Below are 27433 nucleotides of genomic sequence, written 5' to 3' on the forward strand. Positions count from 1 at the left end.
TCAAAACATTCTGCCTATTTTTAACAGGTTGTTTGTCTTCTTGAGTTTTAAGGGTCTTTATTTTGGGTACACATCTCTGTTCAGTAGTAAGGTGGGACTTAGGGATGAATATTTTCTCATAATCCATGGCTTATTTTTCTTACTGGTTTCTTTAAAAGTGTTTAATCTTTATGAAATCCAATTTATCTTTTTCTTTTTCTGTTGTGGATCACACATTTGGTGTCATATTTGAGAAATCTTTGCCTAACCCAAAGTCACAGTTCTTCTAGATTTTTATCACTTTGGCTGTTAACATTTCAATGTGCAGTCTATTTCGACTTAATTTTTGTGAATGGTGTGAGGTAAAATCCGTTGTTCTTCTACCACCATTTTTTTTTCTCTGTTGAATTACTGTGACTCCTCTATTGAATCTCAATTTACTATAAGTCTTCGAGTTTATTTCTGGACTTTTTATTCTATTCCATTGTTCTATATTGTTTGTCCTTCAAATGCCACAGTCTTGATTACGATAGTGCCTACTATGGTTAACTTCGAAATCATGTAGGGTAAGTCTTTCAGCTTTGATTTTCTTTTTAAAAAACTTTGGTTACACTCAGGGCCCTTTCATTTTCATGTAAATTTTGGAGTCAGTTTGCCAATTTCACAGGCAAATTCCACAACACCCTGTTTTGATAGGTATTGGGTTGAATCTGTAGCTCAATTAGAGAATTGCCATCTTAACATTATTGAGTGTTCTAATCCATGAACATAGCATATCCATTTATTTGGATCCTAATTTTTCTTTTAACAGTGTGTTATAATTTCAGGATTTGGGTTTCTGCTTTTGTTAAGTTTATTCCCAAGTGTCTTATTCTTTTGGATGCTATTAATGGGATTGTTTTCTTGATTTTTGTTTTTGCATTGTTTGTTGATAATATATGGATATTTGGTGTTGTTTTTTTTTTAATACTGATTTTGTATCTTGCCACCTGGCTAATATTCATTTAATAGTTCTGGTAGTTCATTTTGCAGAGTCTTAAGATTTTTTAAAGATGACAACTGCTGTCTCTGCTCAGATTTTCTATTTCTGATTTTATTTATTAGTCTGACTGCCTGTGTCTGTCTAGTTTTATGTGTCAGACAGTGATATGCACACTGGTTGTGCTCAAACACTTTAAGTTTGTAAGGCTTCCCTGATCTCTGTGTGATGTTGGAAAGTGCATTCAGAGTTGCCACCAGTTCTTGTCTTCTTGACTGTTACTTTTCACTGGGCTTTCTTGCTGCCCTCTTTCATTCTTAGCATGTGGGTGGTTCCCTGGTCAGCCATGGATATGCAGAGAGCTTATTTCTGAGTCCTTGTTTCCAGGATCTTCCTGGTAAATTTCTGACCATTATACTATTGGCCCTAATTGGGGCTACAATATCAGGCTAACAAATGGTGGGTTTTCCTCATTTGTTCCCTTTTGAGTTTGCCACTGTTAGCTCACAGAACCCTAGGTTTTCATCATTGCTCCCTCTCTCCTGCCCACAGTCTTCAGTGCCAAATTGAGTCCATATCTTTTGGCTACAAGCAGCAAATCTGCTAGCTTTGCTCTCAGCCTCATGCTGATAAAACTATAGTTCTCTCTGTTTGATTGGGGGTAAAGTTAAGGACCTTCCCAGGCAGGAAAGACAAAGACCCTTACTCTGCTCTCACCTGAAGCTCTGGCTGTTGTTTCATTTGTTGTCCTTAAAAGAATAATTGTCTGCTTCTGGCCAGTATCTAGTGCCCTTAAGTCTTTGGTTTTATCCAGTTTAATATGTGTTTTTTCGGGGGGAGAGAGGAGGATTAATCACCTTCTTCACAACACCATTAGTGAGAAGTTCCTTCTTGCCATTTTTAATTTAATTTTTTTTGTTTGTTTGTTTCTTAGCTAAAGAGAATTTGCTTTTTACTAGGCAGAGGACTATATATTCTTCTTAGTCCACTTACTTTACCAAAATAGACTTTAAAGAAACTTTGTTGTGGAAATAATTCTTTATTACTGTTGGATGGGCCTGTCCAATCTAGTCTCCTTGTTTAACAAATGAAACAACTAAGTCCTTGGGAGGTTGTGTGACTGGAAATTAGTAGCAATATTGAAGTTATTAGAAACTATTAGAGCCTGAGTCTCTTGGATTATGGCATCTTTTCTGTTCTACCAGTGACTTTTTAAATTTTTTTAAAAACTTTTTATTTATTTGTTTATTCATGAGAGACACAGGCAGAGTCATAGGCAGAGGAAGAAGCAGGCTCCCTGTGGGGAGCCTGATGCAGGACTCAATTCCAGGACCTGGGATCACAACCTGAGCCAAAGGCAGATGCTCAACCACTGAGCCACCCAGGTGCTCTTGCCACTGACTATTTTAATATTTTTAAAGCAGTTATACACTTTCCTTATCCCCTCTTTTTCTTAAACCAGGCCTTGTATGGAAGCCAGTTTGTGAGACCAAATGGCCATGCCTTTGTTGAGGCAGAGGTATCTGGTATTTTCTGTCCCTAGGCTGGGGCTCTGGAGAAAACATTTATACTGTGTAGCTAGGAGTTGATCTTTTTGAGTCCTTAGCTATAAAATGAAGGGTAACAGGGAAGGAAGGACTTTTGAAGTTCCTTTTCATCTCTGAAGTTATATGATTCTGTGGCCAGAATAAGCATTTGTGCCCCTAAAGCAATGTGTTTCCCAGAATGCCAGGAAAACTCTTGTGTTGAAAGATGGATGGGATTTGAAGGCTACCTGCAAGGTTTAGAATGGGAATGGGGTTACCCTTTCTTATCAGGTAATCCAATTAAATGGTCTTTAGCGAAAACTTTCACATATGGAACTAAGATATTAAAGTGTATGATGCGCAGTGAGGTGGGAATTGGGAAAATACAAATAAATCTTCTGAAGGAAACATACTCAGAGCATAAAAAGCCAATTTGATTAATAGATTTTGCCTGTGGTCATTTTATTTGTAAGCAATGCATGTTAAATTCTTGTCTTGGTCTTTCTTTTTAAGGTTCAACTGGTTTTCCTGATCCTGATTTAGTATTAAAGTTTGGTCCTGTGGACAGTACATTAGGCTTTCTTCCCTGGCACATCAGATTGACTGAGATTGTGTAAGTATAAAAGCATACTGACTTTGGTTCAATTCAGCAAGTGTTTCTTGAGCCTAGCACTATACTATGTATGGTGAGAATTCCCAAAGACTTATACAGTATCAGTGGTAAGATAAAGACATAGATATAAATGATTCAGACACAAGGGAGTGTAGTTGTGCAAATACTTGGTATTGATACAAATTGTCATAGGATACCAAGAGTGAGAGAGACATGGGCCAGAGTTGTTGGTTTTACAGAAAAGGTGTGATTTGCCCTGGGGTATGTAAAATGGATAGAGTTTTCATAATTAGAGGAAAAGGTGAGAAGTGTGGGGGATGACAGGCAGGAAAAGAAAGGAAACCTGGGAGGTAAGGCATGGACATCTCATTTTTAAGAAATAGTGAGGGAACTGGCCATACCAGAGCAGAGACTTATTAGCAGTATATAGCATTAGATGATAGAATAATTGACCCTTGAACAGTGTAGGTGTTACAGGGAGGGGACCTCTCTGTGTAGTCAAAAATCTATATCTAACTGGAGTCCCCGAAATTTTAACTACTAATAGTCTGCTTTTGACTAGAAGCCTAACTTAATGACAGACAATTAATACAGTTTTGTGTGTTAATATGTATTATACACTGTGTTCTTATAATACAGTAAGCTAGAGAAAGGAAAATGGTAGTAAGAAAATTACAGGGAAGAGGAAATATGTTTATATATCAAAAAATATCTGTGTATAAGTGGACCCATGCAGTTCAAACCCATGTTGTTCAAGAGTCAACTCTGTAAGGTGAAAACAGATGATTTGGGTGTTTCGATGCTGGGAAGGCTTTATTTATTAATTTTTGGGGGGAGGGGGGAAGGCTTTAAATACCAGCACAAGGAATTGTATAACAGTTTAGACGGGAAGTAGGAAAGCACTGAGCCTGTGGATAACGTGGGAGTGGTGATTTTAGAAGATTTGTTTGGCACTTGTGTACTAAGATAGATTGGATTTGGGAAAGGATGAGGTAGAGAGTCTAGTGAAGAGGACATAGCTATGATTTAAGCGATAATATAGTGATGAGAATGAAATTGCTTACTTAGGACAGATTTGGCCAAACTTTTTGTATAAAGGGCTAGGTGGTAAATATTTTAGATAGATATGTGGGCCATACAGTCTCTCACAGCTACTCCTCTTGTTGCAGCTACTCAACATTGGTGGTGTAGCTGAGTGGCCACAGACAGTACGTAAACAAATGTATGTGACTGTTGCAATAAAATGGTATTCACAAAAACAGATGGCAGGCTTGCAGGCTGTATTTGCTGACCCCTGATTTTGAATAGAGACTTAGTAGCCTTAAAATAAATTTAAATTCTGAGTCTTAGGAGGGGCATGCTATAAATTCTATCTTTCATGAGAATTATTTACCAAGCATAATTGTAGGCCTCGTACTTTACTAGTTGTGCTAAAAGAAGAAATGAAATGGCTCTTAAGCTTAGTAAGCCTAATTGGATAAATTAGGTGTTATTGAGAGAAACTAGAAGATCAAGGGAACATTGGTTTTTGAAGGGAAAATTTTGAATTCAAGGATAAGATGATGGTTTTGAGGCCATAGCCTATTTAGTGGAAACACCAAGAAGAGCAGATAAAGATGTAGAATTGGTCCCTGGATGAGAAGTCAAGGCAAAAAATGGATATTTGGAGGTTGATCGTACCTAGGAAGTAGTAGTAGTTGAACCTGTGAGAATAGAGGAACTTTCTCAAGTCTATATAAAAGAGCACAGTACCAAGGGATCTTTTGGTCTTTTAGGAAATGCTTCAAGTTCAGGGGCCGGATGGAGAAAAAGTGTCAAAAAGGCAGAAAAGAACACGTAGCATGATAAGAGTTAGAAAGGGCTGTAGATCATCTGGTCCTACTTCCTCATTTTATAGGTGAGGAAAATGGGGAAGAGACATTGCTCTTATTGTTGCTGGTGATAAAGTGGAATTAGAACCTACATCTCCAGACTCTGGGTTTCCTTATGATGGGTGTATTTCTCTTGTTTCTTTTTCTCTAGGGGTTTTCTTAGTTATTTCAGGTGCCTTTTGGGTTGGGCTCCAAGAAAAGTAGCAGTAATCCCTTGTGAGGTTGAGAGTGGTTTCGAGTGGAGTGTGTTCCAGAACAGATGGATCTCAGTTTGAATCTTGGCTATGTGGTTCAATAACATGACTTTGGATAGTTATTTAAACTTCTCAGTATTTGTAAAATGGGTATTTTAATAAGAAGTTGAAGACTTCTGATCACGGGTATTAGATACCTGACATTTAACAAGCTTTCCCACAGATCTTTGTGCATATGCCAGTCATAGCCCTATCACATTACATTGAGGTTTGCTCTCTATTTGTCTGCCACCCACCAGGCGGGAAGCACTGTGATGTCTTAATGTCTTGGTGGAGACTTGAGAACAGAGGAGAATAGCAAGACCGCTGTGGAGGCACTGAGGGTTAGTGGCGCTAAGTGCTTCTTGAGGAGTGATAGGAGACGAAGCCATTGATGAAGAGGATAAGAAAGTAAAGTGGGTTGTTTGAGGAGGATATCTGAAGCAAGCTTCAACAAGAAGAGTGTCCTTAACATCGCCCTTTGAGGATATCTTGTGAGGTCATCACTGCAGTAGAGTAAGATAAAAGATTGATTAAGAGTTAAGGAAATGGAAAAGAAACTTCTTTCAGAATTTTGGACAGTTAAAGGAAGGGAAAAGGTCATAAGTCAATTGTATTTCAGTAAAGCTAGGGAGGGGCAAAGGAAGGATAAAGAAAGCATAGCTATGAGAACTGCAGGGTCAGGCCAGGAGTTCATTCATGGTAGGTTGGTTTAGTCTTTTTTTTTTTTTTGTGGTGTGTATCACTGGAACTCTGAATATGGCTTGGACTCTTACCAGGGGTTTGGCCCTGGTACAGTTTGGATTTGCCAAAGCCTCACAATACAGCTGTATAAATTAGAGAATTGTTTATGTTAATTATTGAATTTTTTTTTAGTTTTAAAATACTTAAGGGGAACCCTCTGGTTGTACATTCATTCTGCCTTTAAAGTGTTTATCTTCACACTAATTGCCTCCTTGAGCAACTAGAAATGGTAGAGGGAAATAGTTCTCACCACATGGCTTCAGCATGTAGTCAGAGAAGGGTACTGTGCCGCTCTGCCCGTGTTAAGCCTGGCTTTCATAAACTGTTCAAGTAGTAGTGGCTTTACTCTGACAGTTTTAAGATTTTATTTATTTGAGACAGAGAGAGAGAGAGGGAGGGAGCACAAGCAGAAGGAAGGGCAGAGGGAGAAGCAGACCTCCCCACTGATCAGGGAGCCGGAATCATGACCTGAGCCTAAGGCAGACACTTAACTGAGCCATCCTGTGCTCTCAGAAAGGAGTTCTTATAGTGAAGTTGAGAGAGGTCTCTTATTTATATTATAGATCTCCAGTTTTGCATTAATTTAGACTGAGGCTTTACAATAGATTCTGAATCTCCATCTTGCTACAAGTTCCTCGTCTCTTCTGTTGGAAAGGAGGAGAGATTATATTTTACTTTGAGTGTCTCACAGTGAGTTTAGCAGTCATTTAGTAGAAAAGGTTTGACATACTCTGTGCTTATAATTTATTTTCTTCTGTCGTTAACTTCTTTGGGGTCATTATCTTTCTAGTTCCTTCCTCCAAATTGCAGTGTATCATCTAATTGCTTTTTTTCCCCTGTGCTTTCTTTACAGCTCTTTGCCTTCCTACCTAAACATCAGTTATGAGGACTTTTTCTCTGCCCTTTGTCAATATGCAGCCTGTGAACAGCGTCTGGGAAAGTAATGATCCCTGGTTGCGTAATTTGAGTTCAGGCTTTTGGAGAAAAGGACCCAAGTGACTCTGATGTTTACAAAGCACCTATGAAACCCTGTACACACCTAGTTCATAATCCTCATAATTTATCAACACAAGAAAGTGTCTTACTTGAGAGTAAGAGTATGTGTGAGTATGAATGCGGGTGTGTGTGTGTGTGTGTGTGTTTGTATGTGTGTGTAAATAAATTTATAAATGGGGGACGTATTGGAGAAGGAAAGAGGTAGATCTGCAATTTGAGCAAATAGCAGCAATGTTTTAGGAACTGAAATTTCAAATTTAAAGGCTTTAGCCTCCACTGCTTCCCTGTTTTTGTGGGGAGCAGAGGGGGTGACTAGAGCTATTTGGCTGTGTTTTGGGGGGAGGGGAATAATTTTTGTTCAATCTTTCCTAGTGACCAAACTTACTTTTTAAAAATAATATATTGACTTACTAAATGGAACCGTTTTGAGTTTGAGGGATCTCCAGAGGAATGGAGTTATGTGGGGGTCACTTGTTAAAAGCTTACCTTTGGAGCAGAGGGCATACCTACTTTCAGATATCCGTCCATTTTCATCTCATTATCGTTGAGCAATGTGACTTGCTAATGTTGCTCTGGTGTCTGTGTTCTGGATTGTAAAGATCATCTGAAAAGGAACTCTTACTACATTGAAATGCGGAATTAAAAAAATTCAAATAACTGTATTAGTCAGAAAAAGGTGAAAAGGATATATAATCTTAAAGTAGGAAAATTTCCTAAAATAGGAAAGTGATTTTTTTTTTTTAATTTGGTGGGCAGTGTGTACCAAAGTTGGTTTAAAAATGTTTCCATTAACTATTTTTATTTAAAATAAGCATTGGAGGGAAGTTATCAAGGCAGCTCTTTTCTTCAAAAGCAGTAACCTGTTCCTTTTTGGAATAGCACATTTCAAACCGTGTTAGTACCCAGGATTTTTACTCAGTAAATCCTGATAGTGACTTTCCCTAAAAGCTCTTTTAAGATTGAGGCTTGTGTAGGTAATAAAATATTACCAAAGTCTGCAAAAATAAATTAATTTTCCATGTTCTCTTTCATGACAGAGAACAGCACTGGTTCTGTTATTTTTTAAATGAATAAATGATTTTTTGATAGGTATTTGATATTTCTTCCCTCACTGCTGATCCTTGGGCAGAAACCATTCTTTATATTTGATCGACTGTTTTCAGAAAAATCTTAAGTGTACAATAGTTGTCTAAAACTGTACGTTTAGAATGGAGTAGCTTAAATGCTAGGTCTCAGAAGTCTGAAAAATAGCAAAGAAGACGATTGGGAAGGCAAGGTCTGAAGTTGCTTGTCATATTCTGAAGCTATGAAGAATAAATGTTTCCACTTTGGATTACAAAACCCCATTTATGATTTTTAAAATTACACTTGAAATAAAATGATTAAACTAAATTTTGGTCCAGTGACATTACTTTGCACTTCATAGTCCTTTGTACATTATAAGACTTTTTTTTTTTAAGTCTTAATTTATTGCTGAAAGTTTTGTGTGAAACTATAGCATATCTCTGAACTTTACTAGACAACTTCTGATTTCTGTTCCCCTATACTGTGATCCATGTTCTATTGAGGCTTTTTTGCCTTAGTTTGAGACTGAATTTGTGTCTTTTATAAACACGGTATGTGTCTTTTATAAACATTCTGGAATATGTGTGGCTTTAATGAATTAAATCTAATGGGCCTGATTGAAGTGAAGGGATTTAATATTTGTTAAAATGAAGTTAGTCAAATTACCCACTGGGATATAGCCAAAGCTGCTAAAAGTTTAATGGTTGAGTCTTTGTACTTTTCTTTTCTCCTTCCATTTCATAGCAGTGTAGTATTTAGTATATTACACATCAAAGTAGCTCTAGAACTTGTGACCTGAGTCTGTTATAGTCCTAGGAAGAGACTCTTAAAACACGTTGCTAGGGATTCTGAATTCAGATATAGGCATTCCAGATCCTCATGAGTTTAACTGCTAGTATAAATCTCCCCAACTTGAGTGGCATTGGTCATTTTGTAATTCCTGCCAAAATCATCACAAGTTCTGCATCATCAGGGCTCCCTTTGCATTCCCAAGAAAGAACTGTTGTTTGTCTTTATGTGTACTCAAGGCTTTTGTCCTTAAATTGTTTCTTCTTGACACTCCCCACAATGAAAAAATAAATAAAATTAAACTGACTTTAAGGATGGCAGCTTGGAGCATAGCAAAAAGTTGGAGTGTTTGAATTCTATTCCCAATTCTGATTGTATTTTGTATCTTAAAACTGATTACTGTTACAACAAAGTTTGAAAGCTGCTTTTGATGTGAATAGCAAAATTCTGGTATATTGTGGCTAAGGCTTAAGAATACCTTGTCTCTGAGAAAAGGTGTTATAATGTTAATGAACAGTGCCAAATACACTGTGCGTATCTACGATTTAATCTTTGAATGTATGTTATTTGATTAGCTCCCTCCTCCTGTGTGATGGTACCACGCATAGAGTCAAATCCTTGTGATGTTTTGTATGGCTGTAGACTTTGGCAACATGTAAATAATGTGTAAAGCAAGTTTTTATGATTGAGGAATCAAATTTATTGAATTTTATTATTGAAAGTTGAAACTCAACATGTATGAACAAAGACAATAAAAGAATATACTCTTTTCATGGACTATAGTATTATGTGAATGCTGCATTTATTCTAAACATTTAGGGTCTGCAAAATGTACTGAGAAACTCATGACTAGATAGCAAAACTATTTTTTTCTTTTTAGATAGTATGTTCTTGGTTGAAATATATTCTCATTTTTACCAGGTTAAACATTTGCAATCTTAATGGTATTTGCTTCTTGCTAGATTACAGCAAGATGAAATTCAGCTTTGCCATTGCTAGAGTTGTCAAAATTCCACAGTAATTAAAATTGAAATTGATTTTTACTGAATATAGAATGCCAAATTAAGAACATATATGTGTACTCTTTTAAGAAATTTGACAGTCCTTGTTAAACTAGAAAATAGAAAGGGAAGAACCATGTCTTGTCTTACATTGCATAGAATATTCACTTTCTATGTATCTTACAAGACAGTTGACTTCTATGAACACTTGTATCTGAAATCGGGACTTTCGAAGGGTACATTTTAGCTTTGGTTAATAGGAAATGCATTTAACAAAAATTAGGAAGACTTTAGTATAGTTTGAAATAAAACCCAGGAACCAAGATTAATGTCAGCAGCAGTCCAAGAATCCTACTTAATACGCCATGAACTGTGAAAATTGGTGGGAAAAGGGAGTGCAAAAAGAATTTGCATATGGTTTTTAAAAAATACACCTTAATTGTCGAAAAAATAGAAAATTCAGAGAAGCAGAAGTAAAGGAAAATAATCTCTAATACCATCTCTCATTGTTTACATTTTTGGTGACAATCCTAGAATTTTTTTGTACTTAATATTTGAAAAAAATGAATTATACTGTAACAGGCTTAATAAAGAGATTCTTTTTAAGCCACAAACTATAAATTGAGAGTCTTACATTCTGTTTTGCATTTAGTTATTGTGTCTGGATATAAACAATCACATGAGCACATGAAAATAACCCTTAACAGGTATTTAACCTTGGTCCAAGTTCTTGTTTATACTCTCTCCCTCCATCTGTCTTGTAGAAATTGCGGGACTAAAAATAAGTTTTAGCATCTGGACTCATACATGCAGGTGAATGCAAAAAATAAAGATTAGATATACTCCTAGATCAGACTTACCTGCTATTGACTATAATTTCCAATCAGTAACAGTAATAATTTAAGTTGCTTTAATGAAGACAAGGAAAAAATAATGTTTGGCTCAAAGAAAGAAGGCCTGAGCTAAATGAAAAGATCTGAATGTAGGTTAGTCATTAACAGCATAGTTATATAAAGTAATATTCCCATTCTGATGAAGATGGACTTCAGCTGCTCTATCTTACAGACTTGGATCTATGAATCCTTCCCCCTTTTTTTTGTTTTAATTTTGCAGTGTTATTCCTCAGTAACAATTATACATAACTACTTTAAATTCCTAATTTTTACAAAACATAATGGAGAAGAAAATAGATAATAGTAATAGTAATTGTTTTCACCAGAAATGAACCAATATTTTAATTAGGTTTCAGATAATTAGAAAATGGGACATCAAGAAAAACATGAAATTTACTTAACTAGAGATGTTTGACAGCATCTGCCTAGGACTGGTTTTCAACTGGAGTGATTACACCCCCCTAGTGGACATTAGACAAGATCTCGAGACACTTTTGTTTGTCACGAGTGGAGGAATATTCAAGTAGAAAGAGGCCAACCTAGGGGTGGGTGATGGATGTCATCCAAAATATTACAGCATAATTTTAAGCAACAAATCGAGTTTGTTTAGATTTGAATCTATAGGTCATAGTTTAGAGATGAAATAAACATTCACTTATATATGCATATATTAAATATGTAAAATATAAACTTTTTTCTACTCATGAGTTCTAGTCATTTTCACATCTTCTCTTGATATATCGAGACACCAGTTTTCCAAAGCCTGTCATCTTGTTGTCTCAGCTTACTTGAAAGAAATCAGTGTTTTTTTGGAAGATGGTAAATGTTCATCGGAAACCAAGTACACTATATGTTGGCTAATTGAACTTAAATAAAAAAATAAAGATGGTAATTATTTTAACCATGTATGATGCTATAAGAAATCCCATGCTTCAAATATGTAGCATAAACATCAAGTTAGCAATTTCTTTGCTTCATCCTGCAGGTGGTTGACTTCCACATCATAACCACTTACATTGTTCCGAAAAATGCTTGTTGTAACATATCCTATGCTTGGTTTTGAGGTCGTATTTCCAATCATAATGACTAGACATTGTTAAATTTCTTTTTTACTTTTAAATAATTTATCTGGTGGCCATTTTTAGCATTATGAAAGTAATATTAAAGTGGCTTCAACCTAAGGTGATTTTCTTAAATATTACTTGTAATTCAAATAAGGGATTAGAGTGCCTCTCCTGAAGAGATTTTGGTGGGCCTGGAGAAAGATGTCTTTTTTTGAAGGATAATTACAGAAAAATAAACCTGCTTGTGTTCAGGTGTACCCTGGGTATATATGTGTATGTGAAAATAGTCCTGACAAGACTGTCACTGACTTTGGAGTTTGAGATGCAACACCAAATATAAAGCATTCAGGAGATTGACAGGAATGCACAAAACCTCTCCAGGCAAATGATTTCATTAAATATTAATTTCTGAGTTACTTGGACGCAGAAGCTCATCTATACATAAATATGTGGAATATCTAATTGCTTGCAAAATCAGACCATATCAGCTGTACTCTGAGGTACTCAGCTTACCAGATGGGTAAGACCAGCTATGACGCTCACAGCATATCAATTGGTGATACTTTTAATTAATTGGAAAGAAAACTGTGGTTTCCCTGGGCCCCTCGTCTTGTGGGCCCAAGAAAAGAATAGCGAAGTTAACTAAAGGAGTGTGGGTGCTTCAGAATGTGAGTTTTTGTCACTATAAGAGAAGAGACATATCAAACATACCGAGTACTACTACTTGGTTTCTGAACTGATGATTATATCTCAAGAATTCTCTGTATTTTTTTTTTTTAATCTAGCATTTGTCTAAAATCATGGCCCTAAAACTTGGTAGTTGGGCCTGGCATAGGGAAGGTTTCTCCAATCTAGATGTGAACATAATTCCTTTTTACCTCAAAATTCTTCCTTCGCCCTGTAGTGAGGAAAAGATTTTCTTCTCCGTGTCACAATCAATGCCCACACTGTACCTCTGATAGCACCTCTTCCTTTCTTCAGGACTTTTGCTTTTTCCTTCCCATTTCCAGTCTCTGCTAAATACAGTTCTCTCCGTGTCACAATCAATGCCCACACTGTACCTCTGATAGCACCTCTTCCTTTCCTTCAGGACTTTTGCTTTTTCCTTCCCATTTCCAGTCTCTGCTAAATACAGTTCTGAGAGAACTCAGGTTCTCTCCCTGAGTTACAAATGTGCTCAGGTTTTCAACCTTTCCAATCCCTCAAATTATGGCCTCTCTCTTTACCTTCATTGCAAACCCTCTTGAAAGTCTGTAACTGCCCATCATTTCCTTATTTCTTTAAAATTCCCGATCCCTTTACCCTGCTCCCATTCCACTGATCACTGTCTAACACACTAGGTGATTTCCTTAAGTTTTTTTTTTTTTTATAGCCTGCCTCCCCTTAGGGTGTAGTCTCAAATGGGGGCAGGAATTTTTGTTACATTTTTATTCAATACCAAGTGCTCAATAAATATTTGTTTAATGAATGAATATCTACAAAAATTTTTTAAGGAGGCTCCACACCCAATGTGGGGCTTGAACTCATGACCCTGAGATCAAGAATCGCATGCTGTAATAACTAAGCCAGCCAGGCCCCCCTCCACTATTTTTTAAAATCAACTTTTGCCAACCTGCTCTGTTAAAACATCCTAGAAGTTAACTAATGCCAAAACTCATAACTTACTGTTGTATTTTACAATTCTTACAGTTCTATTTTGTTTTCTTTACTTTTCTTTCTTTTTTACATTTCTAGTTTCTGGGATTCTATCCTTGGGGTTTATGATTCATTTATTTCAGCTTTGCACAGTAGCAGTATCGCAGCCAATGAGGTTTATCTGAGGCTCGATTATGGCCAACTGAAAACTTTTCATTTGTTTTCCTAAAAATATATATCCTCAAAAGACCTAGCATTACTTCTTCAACTTGTTCTTGTTGTTTAATTCAAAAATCTGCAAACTATTCTGACCCTCTCTTCTCCTCCAGGCGTTATGCTAGATACAGGGGCGGGGGGGGGGGGGGGGCGGGGAGGATGAATGACAAGAGTCCTCACCTTCAACACATACACCGCGAGATTAGTCTTGACAAGGAGGAACACTTTTACTCCAGAGACGGGTCAAGGTATGTTGAGGAAAATGGTCAAGATATGTTGTGGGAAATGGATACCTGGATGGATCATCAGGCTGCAGTGTGATGAGCAAAGTCAAGGTCGCTGTGCCATTTTGGAGTAAGGCTACCTACTCCAGTGCAGCGGTTGGAAGGACCGGAAAGGATTCCAAGAACTGGCTTCTGAGCTGCAGAAGAATTGCTTATTGACAGTGAAGGCAGTGGGGACAAGTACAACATCTCAGGAAGAACAAGAAGAAGAAGTGAACATGGGAGCCAACAGTGTGAGGCAGAAAGTACTAATAGGGAGGCTCCAGAGGGACTCGGTCTTGAATGCCAAGTTTCAAAGTTGAACCCTCACCTTTCATAGGTGGCAGATTAGGGAGTGAAATGGTCAGAATTGTATCTTGGATCATTCCAGCTGCTGTGGGAAGGAGGACCCTGGAGGGCCGAGACAGAGCACTTTGGGGCAGGGAAATCCGCCTTCGAATCCCTCTTGTACCCACGTGTGTTCTTTGGACAACCTCACCCACTTTAAATAAATGATTCAGTCTGTGTTTCTACCCACCGTCTCTACCGAGTCCCAGCTGCCTAATTCGACCACGTGCTGAACATCTTCCCATGAGGTTCTCTGGACCCCTCCTCTCCTCACCGAGTCTTCCTCACGTCCTTCCCCCCATAGACTTTGCTGTCTCTGCTAGTTCATCTGGGATCCACCCAGTCATCCTTTCTTTAACATCTCAGTCACATTAGTAATAACTATTTCTTTGCCCCCCAATACACTTAATTTTGATTGATTCTTCATTCCCCAAACTTCTGACTTTTTTTTTTCCAGTGTCCATGCTCAAGACTTTTGCTAAATCATTATGTCTTACTACACCATTATGCTAAACGCCCAGGATTATCCAGCTTTGTATCTCCCTTCCTTGGTCTTCTACAGATTGGGATCAGAAGAATTTCCTTAAAGTATCATTTTGCTTTCTTATTCCCTAATGTAGGGCCTCCTATTTTCTACTCAGTCCAGCTGCTAGACTGCCATTCGAGACTCCTATACATGAGTCCTATATGAGTCCAGGCATTGTGTCGAGCTGGATCTCTTCTTATGTTCTTTAAAAACACCCAGTAGGCCAGTCCTGAGTACCGTACACTTTCTCTTAATGACCTCCTACTTCCTTCCTTGTGTTTGCTCAAATTATTGCTTTTAATTGAAATGCCCCCCTTCTGTTTCTGCCTTTCAAAACCCATCTCACTGGTGCCACTTTCTCCATGACTTCTTGTCCATTTCTTTAAACTAGATACAATCTTGTCCTCACCTGACCACCCCTCCCCAGAGCATTTTCCCCTTTTATGCTGGACTTACTTCCCAATGATGTAGTAATTTATGTATTCCTTTTGTCCTGTACAAATGTAAGCTTTGCAAGAACTGGGACGTTATCTATCTGGCTTAACTCCATATCTGGCACATACTAGGTTCTCAATATTTTTTAATGAATTATAAGTATTTTGTGAACTGTTTTAGTGTTATTTTCCTATCTCCTGTCATATGTAACATGGTGCTTGGTATATAGTAAGAGATCAATAAACTGTCTAAAATAACTTGATGTCTTGGTATTTCCTATGTATATACTACTGTATTCATCTTTTTAAAATGTTCTTTTCACATCACTTTCCTACCCAAGGGCTTTCCTCTAATCTACAACATAAAGGCAAAACAGACATCCAAAATCCTGGATACCTAAATCCAAGTTCTTTAACTCTTCTGAAAAGTTATCAACTCATTGATGATACCATATCTGTCTATTGGTGGGATGGTCTCTTCCTTGCTACCTAAATAAGTCATGGCCAACTTCATGACTCGGATGCCACATCTTCTAGGCCTTTCCAAATTCTATCCATCTCCAAAGTTGCATCCAATTCAAGTTTTACCTCAGTTACATTGTCTTGCCTGACTATTTTAGGACACCTTTTCTCCTCTTCAGTATGGTTTAGCAGAGATAGCAGGAACTCTGGAGCAAGTTAAACCAGGATTAAACAAGGATTAAACTGATTTACTGTATGATTGTGGGCAAGTTAAACAAGGATTAAAACTGATTTACTGTATGATTGTGGGCAAGTTACCCAATTTCTATGAGACCCTCTTTTCTTCTCTGTCTAGTAACAACATAATGGTCACAAAGTATGACTATGGGTTTAAGTGAAACAGTATACCTAATCCATCTAGGTACTTAATACATGCTAGTTTATCCCCTTCTTTTTCCAATCTTTCTTGAGAAGGGGCATTATTGCATTTTTGGTCATATTTTTTTTTTTTAAAAGCAAAAACTTTTCCACAAATACTTTTAATAAAAATGTTCAAACTTTAAAATGTTGAAAGAATGGTAAAACAAACACCCATAGAGTCTCCATTTAGATCCAACAATTGTTAAATATTTTCCAGTATATGATTTGTCTGTGTATCCATCTTGTGTGTAGGTAGATATATGTATATATACATACCCACACTATATATATATATATATATATATATATATATATATATATATATACATATGTGTGTGTGCATGGGCACCCATGTATGTGTATACAAGTGTATACAGTAGCAGTAACCCCTTATCTGTGGAGGACACATTACAAAATCCACAGCAGATTCTTGAAACTGGAAAGAACTGAACCCTATGTATACTATGTGCTTTCCTATACTTAAAAACACATTATAAAATTTAATTATAAATTGGGCACACTAAGAGTTAACAGTAATAACTAATAATAAAATAGAACAATTATAACAATAAACTGTAATAAAAATTATCTGAATGTGGTCTCTCCCTCAAAATACCAGTAGACCCTTCTTCTTGTGATGATGTAAGATGATAAAATGCCTATGTGATGAAATGAAGTGAAGTGAATGACATAGGCATTGTAATATAGCATTAGGCTACTGCTAAGTAGCACTACTACTAAGTAGTACTAAGTACTTTATGACCATATGTCAGAACGATTACCTGCTCCCAGACAATGGTTAACTGCAAGTAACTGAAACTGGTAAAGTGAAAAGACAGGTAAATAGGGACTACTGTACTTTCTTTTGCTGAATAATTTGAGAGGAACCACAGACATAAGACACTATACACCTAAATTCTTCAGGAAGTTTCTCCTAAGAAAAAAGACATTCTCCCATGGAACCATAATATTATTCTTACGAATCCCTGACTCATACCTGGAATGCCCTAGCTTTTAGTTGTTGTATAGTTTTTTGCTACAACAAATAATACCACATATTTTCTTGGGTGCATATTCTATCCGTGGAAGGTAGAAGTAGGGTTATGATTGCTGTGTCAAAGTGTAATGATTGCTAAGTTGCCCTTCGTGGGACCTTTCACTTGCAATATATGAGCACCTATTTCTTTGGAGTCTGTTGCCAATTTTTAGATTTTTGCCAATTTGGCGAATGAGAAATATTTTCTTGTACTTTTAATTTGCATTTTATGGTAGATTGTGTTTCCAAAGATGACTGTAATAAGAGTTCATGGCCCACATGCTTTTTTTTACATTACCTTGCCAATTTTCCATAAGGAAGTAAAGTCTGGTTCCCTTTTCCTTCAAACTGGGCTAACCCTGTGACTGTCATTAGTCACCAGTATATGCCAGAAGGATGCTGTGCAACTTGCAGAGGGGAACCTTCAAGACCTTGCTTCCTTTCTGGCTTTTTTTTTCTTTTTAAAAAGATTTAATTAATTAATTAATTAATTAATTAATTAATTTCACAGATAGAGAGAGCGCGCACAAGCAGGCAGAGTCCAGGCAAAGGCAGATTAAATTATATTACGTAAATTATGCTTTAGGAACATTGGTTTAATAAAATCGACCCATCAGATTTACCTGTTCCATTTCTTAGAGATCTATGCTCACTTTGTTCTGATCTGACGTTTATTTTGAAGATAAAGCACAACCCATTGTCCTAAATGCTGCATTAACCTCTGACCAAAGTTACTACAGATCTGACCTGACCCAAAGAAACGATAATAGCATGATAAATATGATATATGAAGTAATTATTTTTGCATCTGTGCAGAGATAATTAAATAAGGATCTGATCTGTTGCAAGAGTAGCTAAGATTTTGTCAAATGTTTAGCACGTAAATGCACACAATGCTTGGCTACTAAGGCAGCTGCAATGCTGCCAGCCATTACACCACTGGTGCACTTGGATATGTTTCTTTGGTGATTCCCAAAGGAGTCCTTGTGCAATCTCTTGAATCAGAGCCAATCCAGTGACCTGCTTTAACCAAAAGTGAGGCAGAAGCCCTGGAAGCTGTTGCTTTCATACTCTTGGGAACCCTGAGCTGCCCTGTAAGAAGTCTGGCTTCCTTGCTGGAGAAACCACACAGAGAGACCATATGGAGACACCAGTTAGAGAGAAAAGGTCTTGAGGGACACCTGGGTGGCTCAGTGGTTGAGCATCTGCCTTTGGCTCAGGGCGTCATCCTGGGTCCTGGGATTGAGACCCGCATTGGGCTCCCTGCAAGGAGCCTGCTTCTCTCCCTGCCTGTGTCTCTGCCCCCTCTCTCTTTGTCTCTCATGAATAAATAAATAAAATCTTTAAGAAAAAAAAAAGGAAAGATTGAGATTACATGGAGAAGAATTGGGGAACCCAGCCAACAAAAGAACAAGGCACTAAACATGACCCCTTCATAATCATTCAAGCCCTTATCATTGATGACTTCCAGGTAGAGATACGAGACATGCAAGTCAAGAAACCACTTGGACATTTTAGCTCCGGCAGACAGAGTGGGAGCAGAAACAAGTCATCTCTGCTATTCCCTGTCTGAATCCCTGCCCCATAGAATGGTGAAAAATAATAAAAACAGTTCTTGTTTTCCATCAGTAAATTGTGGGGTGCTTCATTATGCAGCAGTAAAATAACTGCAACACACCTCATGGGATAAGCTCCAGAGGGAAAGTTGGGGTCAGGCGGAGGAGGAGTTAAGAGACAATTTGAGAATGAAAGTGAAAGAACAAAGGAAACTCAGGCAGATGGATGATCCTGAGGAAGAGGGAGGATGCCGATATCACAGCCTTGTGCCTCAGACAATCCACCCCACAGGCATGCTGGGCCTTTAGCCCACCACAATAAAGAGGTAAACTATCATTGCCTCAGAGTATGGGACGAGGACAGTTCAGCCTTAAACGTCAGCAATTTCTAGCAGTTTGACCATGAAACCTAAGCCACATTGACTTCGTTAAAAATTATTTTTAGTCTACACCTCTGTATCAAGATTCTCCATATGGTGTGCAGCTAAGCTACAAAACGGAGATTACCTCAAGCAATCCCAAATGATTTTCTAGATGGAGAAGGTGTTCCTCAAAGGAAGATACATTAAGATAGCCCACTACTACTGCTTCTATATAATCATTTTATCTGTAGCAAATTAAACTACAGATTCATTTCTGAAATTAATTCTGCAGATGGCTTCAATCTACATCTGCTAGGCCAGCCACACTGTCTGTATGTGGTGCTGTTCTGAGAGCCATACTTAGGTTGTAGATAAAGGACATTTTAAGACCTGCAGTGACTGAATTGTCTAGACCCGGTTGCACCTGAGAAGTCAGAAGATCTTAGTGAATTGACTTATTAAACTTTCTGGTTAAAGTTGTGAACACTAGGAATAACACAACTGTTGACTGCCCCCTGCCCCGTGTTATCTTTTGCCAGTGTCTCCATTTCCTTGGAGAAGAGGGATTTTATTTTATTTATTTTATTTTTTTATAAATTTATTTTTTATTGGTGTTCAATTTGCCAACATACAGAATAACACCCAGTACTCATCCCGTCAAATGCCCACCTCAGTGCCCGCCACCCAGTCACCCCCACCCCTTGCCCACCCCAGCCAAGTGGAAGAACCTGGCTTCAAACCCTCCCTGCCCACCTCCCCTTCCAACACCCCTAATTCATTTCCCAGAGTTAGGAGTCTTTCATATGAGAAGACGGATTTTAATGGTCCCTGCCTCATGAGATTATTATGAGGATTAAATAAGATAATATGTATATAATGCTTCAGACAATGACTGGCATACAGTATGCATTATTCGATAATAAATATAATCTGTTATATTATTTTGTTTAATCAACAAAAATACCTTATCACCTTTATCTTATGCAGATTAAGCATTAAGCAGAATTCCAGTTATCCCGAGGGTGATAAGGATGCTAAAACACTTGCTAGCTGTCACAGACACTTGAGTAAGATGTTTCAATTACCTTACTCATTTTGGTATGTCTTGAAAAGATAATCAACATTAATAATTTTAAGGCTGTACTGTCACTCTCTCTGAGTTAGAAATCCTATTGGAGGGGATCCCTGGGTGGCGCAGCGGGTTGGCGCCTGCCTTTGGCCCAAGGCGCGATCCTGGAGACCCGGAATCGAATCCCACGTCGGGCTCCCGGTGCATGGAGCCTGCTTCTCCCTCTGCCTATGTCTCTGCCTCTCTCTCTCTGTGTGTGTGTGTGTGTGACTATCATAAAAAAAAAAAATCCTATTGGATTATTGAAGCCTGAACACCTAAGAAAATATTAAGATATAGATACAAAAATACTAAGAAAAACCATTATATCTGTTGGAAACCTCCAAAGTGGAAATAACAGAGATGACACCAGTTCTCTAGAGGAAAAAGGGAACTTATCGAAGGATATTGGGAGTTCACATCATTAGTAGATTCTGGAAGACCAAACTTGGAACATGGCAAACACCAATGCAGTGATGAAGGAAGCTGTTGGCAGAAATAGCTGCCCCTGCTGCTCTGAATCATGCCTAAGTGTCCCTGACTAAAGAGTCAGAGTCTTGGGCGGGAGCATTTGATGACTAAGACCTGATAAAATGACCATGTCCTGGATCCTGGGAAAAGGGGAGAAACTGGGCTATTTTGGTTACTATAATGGGAGTTAGAACCCTGTGTCCCATGGAGACAGGCAGTGGGGTCATCCCACACAGGAGCAAACATTTGAAAGGCGCACGGCCAAAGAAATACTGACTATCCACTTCACCTTTGAACTGCTGGACACCGCAACAGGAGACTGGCATCCACCTTATAACTAGTTGTTCAAAAAACAATCTTCTCCAGCTACTTGTTGGTTCAGTGAATTTGAGGGCAAGCCACCCATTCCTTTTATTGTGAAAGCCAAATTCACACTCCCCTCAGCCTTAAATGAACTCTGCCTTTCAAGCAAGTTGTCTTAAAAACTTTAAGTCTATATTAGCACAATAGTTTGAGTCAATTCAGAGATGATATAGATGGTTACAGATTATGTAAATATTTTAAATGTTAATTACATAGTAAGACAAATGGGTTATTTGTAAATTGATTTGACACACCCACATCAGTTGATAATACCTACATTAACCAGTCAGGCTATTTCCTCCCACCATGGTCATTTTAATGATTATGTTAGTAACTTTCTCATTTTTTTCCATCTGTATTAGCTTCCTATGGTTGTCTGTTGCAATAAATTATAAAACTGGTGGCTTAAAACAACAGAAATTTGATCTTTCATAGTCGATGAAAATGCCAAACGCATTTGATTTTTTTAAACTGTTGATCAAAGGAGAATATAAAATCATATAGAACACTTCAAAACAAAAAAACGTCTAAACTCTATATAAGTAAAATAAAATACATATCATACACAGAAAATATCAAACCCTGGCTCTTACAATATAAAATGTATTTACTATATAGGTATTCCCTTATAAAAAATATGAATTTTTGAAAATTTAGGAAGCATGAAACAAAGGGGGTCATCAATATTTCATTTTTCATTTGTGTTTTACTTTCAAATACATGAAGAAATTAATTAAAAAACCATCCTCACCAGATCCCCAGTTTTTTCCTTCCTGATTTCCTATCCTCAATCAATTTATAGCTTACTAATTTATCAAAATTGTTTTACCTACTGCTGTTTGTTAGATCAGTTGAATTACAATAAAAACTAGATTTAGCAACTTCACAGAAGCATATTATGTGCAGAAAATTAGTTGCAGTAAGCAAACTATGTTTTGCCCTCCAGCGAATCCGATTTTATATCCAAAGCACTTACTTCCTTTTAAAGATAAGTTGTGCTTTTCTCTTTTTCCATGCTAAAAACATCCACATTTAAGTGTTACATTCAAAAGTAATTTTCTCACAATTGACTGGAATCACGTCATATTGGCGACTTCTCATTGGAAACCTTTCCTAATATTAAAGTATTTTTATATAAACATATAGTGAAATGAATATTGAATGATAACATAATGGTCTTTCGCTAATGGAATTGAGGGTTAATTGTTAGTTTTTCAAGTATCGATTTCCCAGAGACCGGCTCCCAGAGAGGGAACTGGAACATGAAAAATCCCACAGACACTGGTTATGCCTTGTATCTAAGGCAGGCCTTCCCAGGTAACCCCAAATCTTGAAATCCTGTGTCCTCATTATACCAGGAGAGGAACAGGTAAATCTTGTCATTATCTTACCACATAGGACTTGGACCCAGCCCCTGATACAAATGAGGAGACTTGCTTCAACCCATACCCTCATCTACCCACCTGGACTCAAAGCCTCAGCTATTAGGATAGCCCTGATATCAACATCCCCCATGGCCCTGATCATGCCAATGGAAAGCACATATTTTCTTACTTACATAGCCTAGAGGCAAAAGGATCCAACTGTCCTTTTCCTGGCATAGAATTTGACAGTCATTATACTTTGACACAGCAATCATAACCCTACTTCTACCTCCCATGTGTAGAATGTTCACCCAAGAATATACGTGATATTATTGGTCACGGTGAAGAACTGGACAACCCGAATATCTATCACTACAAGCTTTGGAATAAACTATGGAACATCTAAACAAAGCAGTACCTCTTAGCCATAATTAGGAATATTTGTATGTAATAGCAAAGACATACTTCCTGGATAAGTAAAAATAGCAAGATGTGGAACAAACCCACTGATATTGGAAATACCAATTTTGCCTCAAGATTAAAAAAAAACAAATCTTCTTTTCTTGCTGTTTACTGAAAGGACCTAGAAGTAATGACAACAACAATAAGCACATCTCTTGTCCATTTCTTGGTTTTTAAATACAAGGCCTGGGCACCTGGGTTGCTCAATCAGTTAAGCATCTGCCTTCGGCTCAGGTCATGATTCTGGGGTGCTGCGATCAAGCCCCACGTTGGACTCCCTGCTCGGTGGGGAGTCTACTTCTCCCTCTCCCTCTGCCACTTTTGCTCTCTCTCTTTGTCTCAGTCAAATAAATAAATAAATAAATTGTTACATTTTTAACAGGTCCTTTTTTTTTGTCCAGTGATCTAAGATTCCATCTTTATGGGGATGAGCACTGGAAACTCCTACCTCACCCTCTTGCTCATGTGACTCCAAACTATCTTAAAACAAGACAAAATAAGGGCCATTTTTTGGATGCAGTGATCTTGTTGCTATCCACGGCTTATTGCTATGGATCCCACTTCTCAAAAAAAGTTGCAGCACCAGCAAGTTCAGACAAATTAGTTATTAAGCATATTGGCCATGAGGAAGGCAGACTTATTTCCTAATGATCTTTATCAGATTGAAAACAGCAAAGCGAGGTCTTTGTTGGTCTTTGAACGTTCATGTTTCCTTTATTTTCCCAGCCATGTAGTTTCAAATAGCTTTTGACAAAAAATCAGTCCACTGAAACAAAATTCTGAGGTCACCTTAATGCCCATTCATTTCATTAGGGATACAGTCATATCTATTGTGTTCATTTTTCTTATTTTGCTTTCATGGCAAGACACATGACTTAAGGGAAATTTACTTGGGAAAATCACATTTATAATACATATGCTACATGAAAAAGGAGGGAATGAATTCCTCCATCAGAGCACAGGAATTGGTTATATGTATCTATATGGGAGTATGTATGTATACACACGCATGTGCACACGCACACACACACACACACACACACCCCTGCCTCATTGGGAAGAAAAGATTCTTTTGGTGACTCCTGAGAATATTCAGGTTTAGTTGTACTTCTGAGTTACTAGTTAATATTTCTGCTATCAACACTGTACATCTTCATGCAATAGATCCTATCCTGTTTCTTCCCCTGCATTAGCTACTGGCATGCTCAGCATCAAATGGGTGTCCCACTTTTATTGGGTATTATTATTAACTCTGCCTTCGTATTATAATTTTTAGCTTCATTTTTCATGAATCCCTATTTTCTCATTTGCCTCTTTTAGTTTTTGAAGAATTCAACCTGTCACATATAGGTTGTGCTAAAAACGTGGCTCTGACTCTGCCTACATTAGATCAAAGAGTACTGGAGATGCGGTGAGGGTGTTACCCAAGCTTCTTGAGGCAACTTGAGGAATCCTTCCCATCAGCAAGGCTCGCCCAGGTCTCGCTGCCTGTTGCCCTTGCACTTCTCTCCACTGGGCACCGACAACCTGCATACCTGCTAACAGCTCTGTGCCCTCTCCCTCCTCTCCTCTCCTTCCACCAGAGCACGAGCTTCTCTAGGCAAAAGTTCTCCACCCACTCTCTCCCATTCAAAGCAAATAGATGTCACAAGCTTGCAAATGCTCTCCATCATTAAAATTGCTGAAATCCTCTATCAACTCAGAGCCACACTGCAAGTTTATCCAACCTGGAAAGCCAACAAATGTACCAGAGAGCACAGGAGAATGACCAGACTTGCTCTGTTTTCTTCCCCTCTGGTTTCTCTTCGACCCTAGGGCCATGCTCCCATTCCAGCTAGACCACACAACCACTGTTCTCTCTCTCCCACCATTACTAGGTCACAGTGTCTCCACCAGGATGCACCCATGCTGGTGATGACCTCTCACGTAGTCTTTCCCTCTCTGATTTTTTTTTTTAACCTCTGGCTTACAATCTGTTGGATGTAGATGGAAATGGCTCAATTAATTTCTGGACACTTAGATACATATGTAGTTCTTGAGAAAATAGTGTGCTGATAATTCACTGAGACAAGTATGAGGATCCTATACCCTTTATGGATTCAAAGAAAAGAGCGTTAATTAAGGAAATTATTCCTCTCTTTATTTGAGTCCATCCAAGTAGTGTTTCTTCCCATTCTTAATTTATTCCCCTTAGCTATTTGATTCAAGTTAGTTCAATTAAATATTGAACTATATGTAAGGCAGAGTTACAAGCTATAGAATAAATACTACTCCTACCTGTATGAGATTTTAGAGTAATTCTTTTTTTTTTTTTTGTCACCTCTGGCTACATAGAAGAATCACTTGGGGAGAACCTAAAACCATTGATGTCAGCAATCTATTTGCAGGAACTCTGACTTAAATGGTTTGGTCAGTGGCATCTAGGACACTTTTTTTTTTCCTAAGATTTTATTTAATTAATTTATTTACTTGAGAGAGAGAGAGAGAGCGTGAGTGGGGGAAAGAGCAGAAGGGGAGGGAGAAGGACAAGCAAACTCTACGCTGAGCCCCACACAGGGCTCCATCTCAGGATGCTGAGGTTACAACCTGAGCCAAAACCAAGAGTCAGATGAATCTGAACCACCCAGGTACCCCAAGGATTTTTTTAAAGTGATACGATATTTTTTTTTCATTAAAAAATGATTTATGATTAAATCTGTAATAAAACCATGTAACGTTCATCACCGCATTCAGTAAGCCCAGTTTCATCCATGGAACATAAACCACTTTAAAACAGCAGTTTTCATTCACATCGTATAAGGCTGTCAAATTAAAAGTATTTCTTATAATAGGCTGTTATCCAAGAAATCCATTTCACTTCATGTTATGTGCTGAGATTGACGGATGGATCCCCTTAGAATCTGAAAGTAGATTCTGCCCCTTGGTGGTCCCCATTCAGTGTCTCTCAAACAAGTTTCACAACAGGAAAGTATTTGTGAGCAGAGAAATCAAATTCAGGAGGAACCTTAGATTCCTTTTTGTGTCCTCCTGCTAATAACTTCATGACCACAAAGTTGGGTTTGGCAACCTTTAAAATTCTATTCACCTCATGGTCTGGGTTTGGGATATTTTCCAGGATCATTTTGCCTGTTGAAAGTGCTTACTAGCTGCCACATACAGTTCTGGCCCCTCTCTGTGCAGCCAGAGCTGAGGACCACTAAGGCAGGCACGTGTGCAAAAAATAGCTGTGCTACAAAGCAGAATATAATTTAACGCTTATAAGACAGGTACCATCGCTAAGATGAGGTCCCCAGGGCTTCCTCATAAGCACCTGCCCCTTTCTCCTCACTGTGTTCTGGCTTAGTTGCTTGACTAATCTCATTTCATAAATCTCTACAGACATTGATTGCTAAACTTTTTTTTTTTTTCATTCATCTCTAATCAGTGTTTTGGCTGTTGGACTAGGTTCCTTCAGGTCATGGACCAAGGTCTGCAGTCAGATTAAATGATTTCACACCTGGGCAGCTCACAATATAGGCCAGTCACTTAACGTCTATGCATCCTAATTATTTATCTGTAAGATGGCAATTATAATAGTGTGGGTTGAAGTGAGCAACTCAAAGCACAACTGAGAGGGTTGGCGTGAAGATATAATAAAATATTGCCTGTACATTATTTAGTTTCAGTGCACATAACGAGAGAGCCAGGAGCATGAGCTATTGTTATTACTAGTCTCTCTTGCCCCAGAATCTGGCATGCTGATTTGCACTTAAGTACTTAATAAATAAAAATACCCCTGTACTTGACTTTACAGGCCAGGTTTATTGAAGTCCAGTTGATGTGTAAGCACTTCTTTGACAAAAGGCAGGCTGCCAGTAGTCCAAACTGTGCCTCTGTGCAACTTAGGAAAAGGACACTGTGCTTGTTTTGCTCTGTTGTTGTTTTGTTTTGTTTCCTGGGGCAATCATCCATGGTCAGTGCCTCAAGAGACTGACCTCTCCTGCCTCTATCACATGGGCACCCTTGTAAGCAGACTTGGGATCTGCTAGTGGGAGACCCGAGAAGAGGAGTCAAAGGGCAGAAGGAGGGGTGGGGCATTTATTCCGGCTCCCTCCCCACTCCAAGCCTGCATCTGTGGCCCGTCCACATGTCCACATGGGCAGCTTTCACAGGATTCATCCAGCTTTCATCGGATTCTGCAATCACCACTTCCTTCTGTGTTCTTGGGTCTAGGGATGATGATGGCTTCCGGCTCTTGCCAGTCTCCAAGTGCAATATCCCTTATCAGTCTCCTTAGCCTTGTCCACACCTGGGAAGGGTGGGGAGGTCATCTCTCCACTAAAGTCTTTTGAACTGAGCTGGACTCAGTTTCCTTTTTTTTTTATTTTTATTTTTATTTTTTATTTTTTATTTTTTTAAATTAATTTTTATTGGTGTTCAATTTACCAACATACAGAAAAACACCCAGTGCTCATCCCATCAAGTGTCCACCTCAGTGCCCGTCACCCATTCCCCTCCAATACCCGCCCTCCTCCCCTTCCACCACCCCTAGTTCGTTTCCCCGAGTTAGGAGTCTTTATGTTCTGTCTCCCTTCCTGATATTTCCCAACATTTCTTCTCCCTTCCTTTGTATTCCCTTTCACTATTATTTATATTCCCCAAATGAATGAGAACA

General features: G+C 38.2%; 1 protein-coding gene across 2 annotated transcripts in view; it reads left to right on the top strand.

The window, feature by feature from the left end:
- The window catches only part of NUS1 (NUS1 dehydrodolichyl diphosphate synthase subunit), a 28928-nt gene extending 19356 nt beyond the window's left edge, over positions 1-9572 (top strand). The window contains exons 4-6 of one of the 2 annotated variants that reach the window (XM_041744054.1): positions 2998-3097; positions 4267-4319; positions 6799-9572. In XM_041744054.1, coding sequence (XP_041599988.1) covers positions 2998-3097; positions 4267-4288 — 122 coding nt within the window. In that variant the 3' untranslated portion in view covers positions 4289-4319; positions 6799-9572. The remainder of the gene's footprint in view (positions 1-2997; positions 3098-4266; positions 4320-6798) is intronic. The other variant, XM_041744053.1, reaches the window with a different exon arrangement.
- The last annotated feature ends 17861 nt before the right edge of the window (positions 9573-27433 follow it).

Source organism: Vulpes lagopus, chromosome 2 (assembly GCF_018345385.1).
Source record: "Vulpes lagopus strain Blue_001 chromosome 2, ASM1834538v1, whole genome shotgun sequence".
NCBI lineage: Eukaryota > Metazoa > Chordata > Mammalia > Carnivora > Canidae > Vulpes > Vulpes lagopus.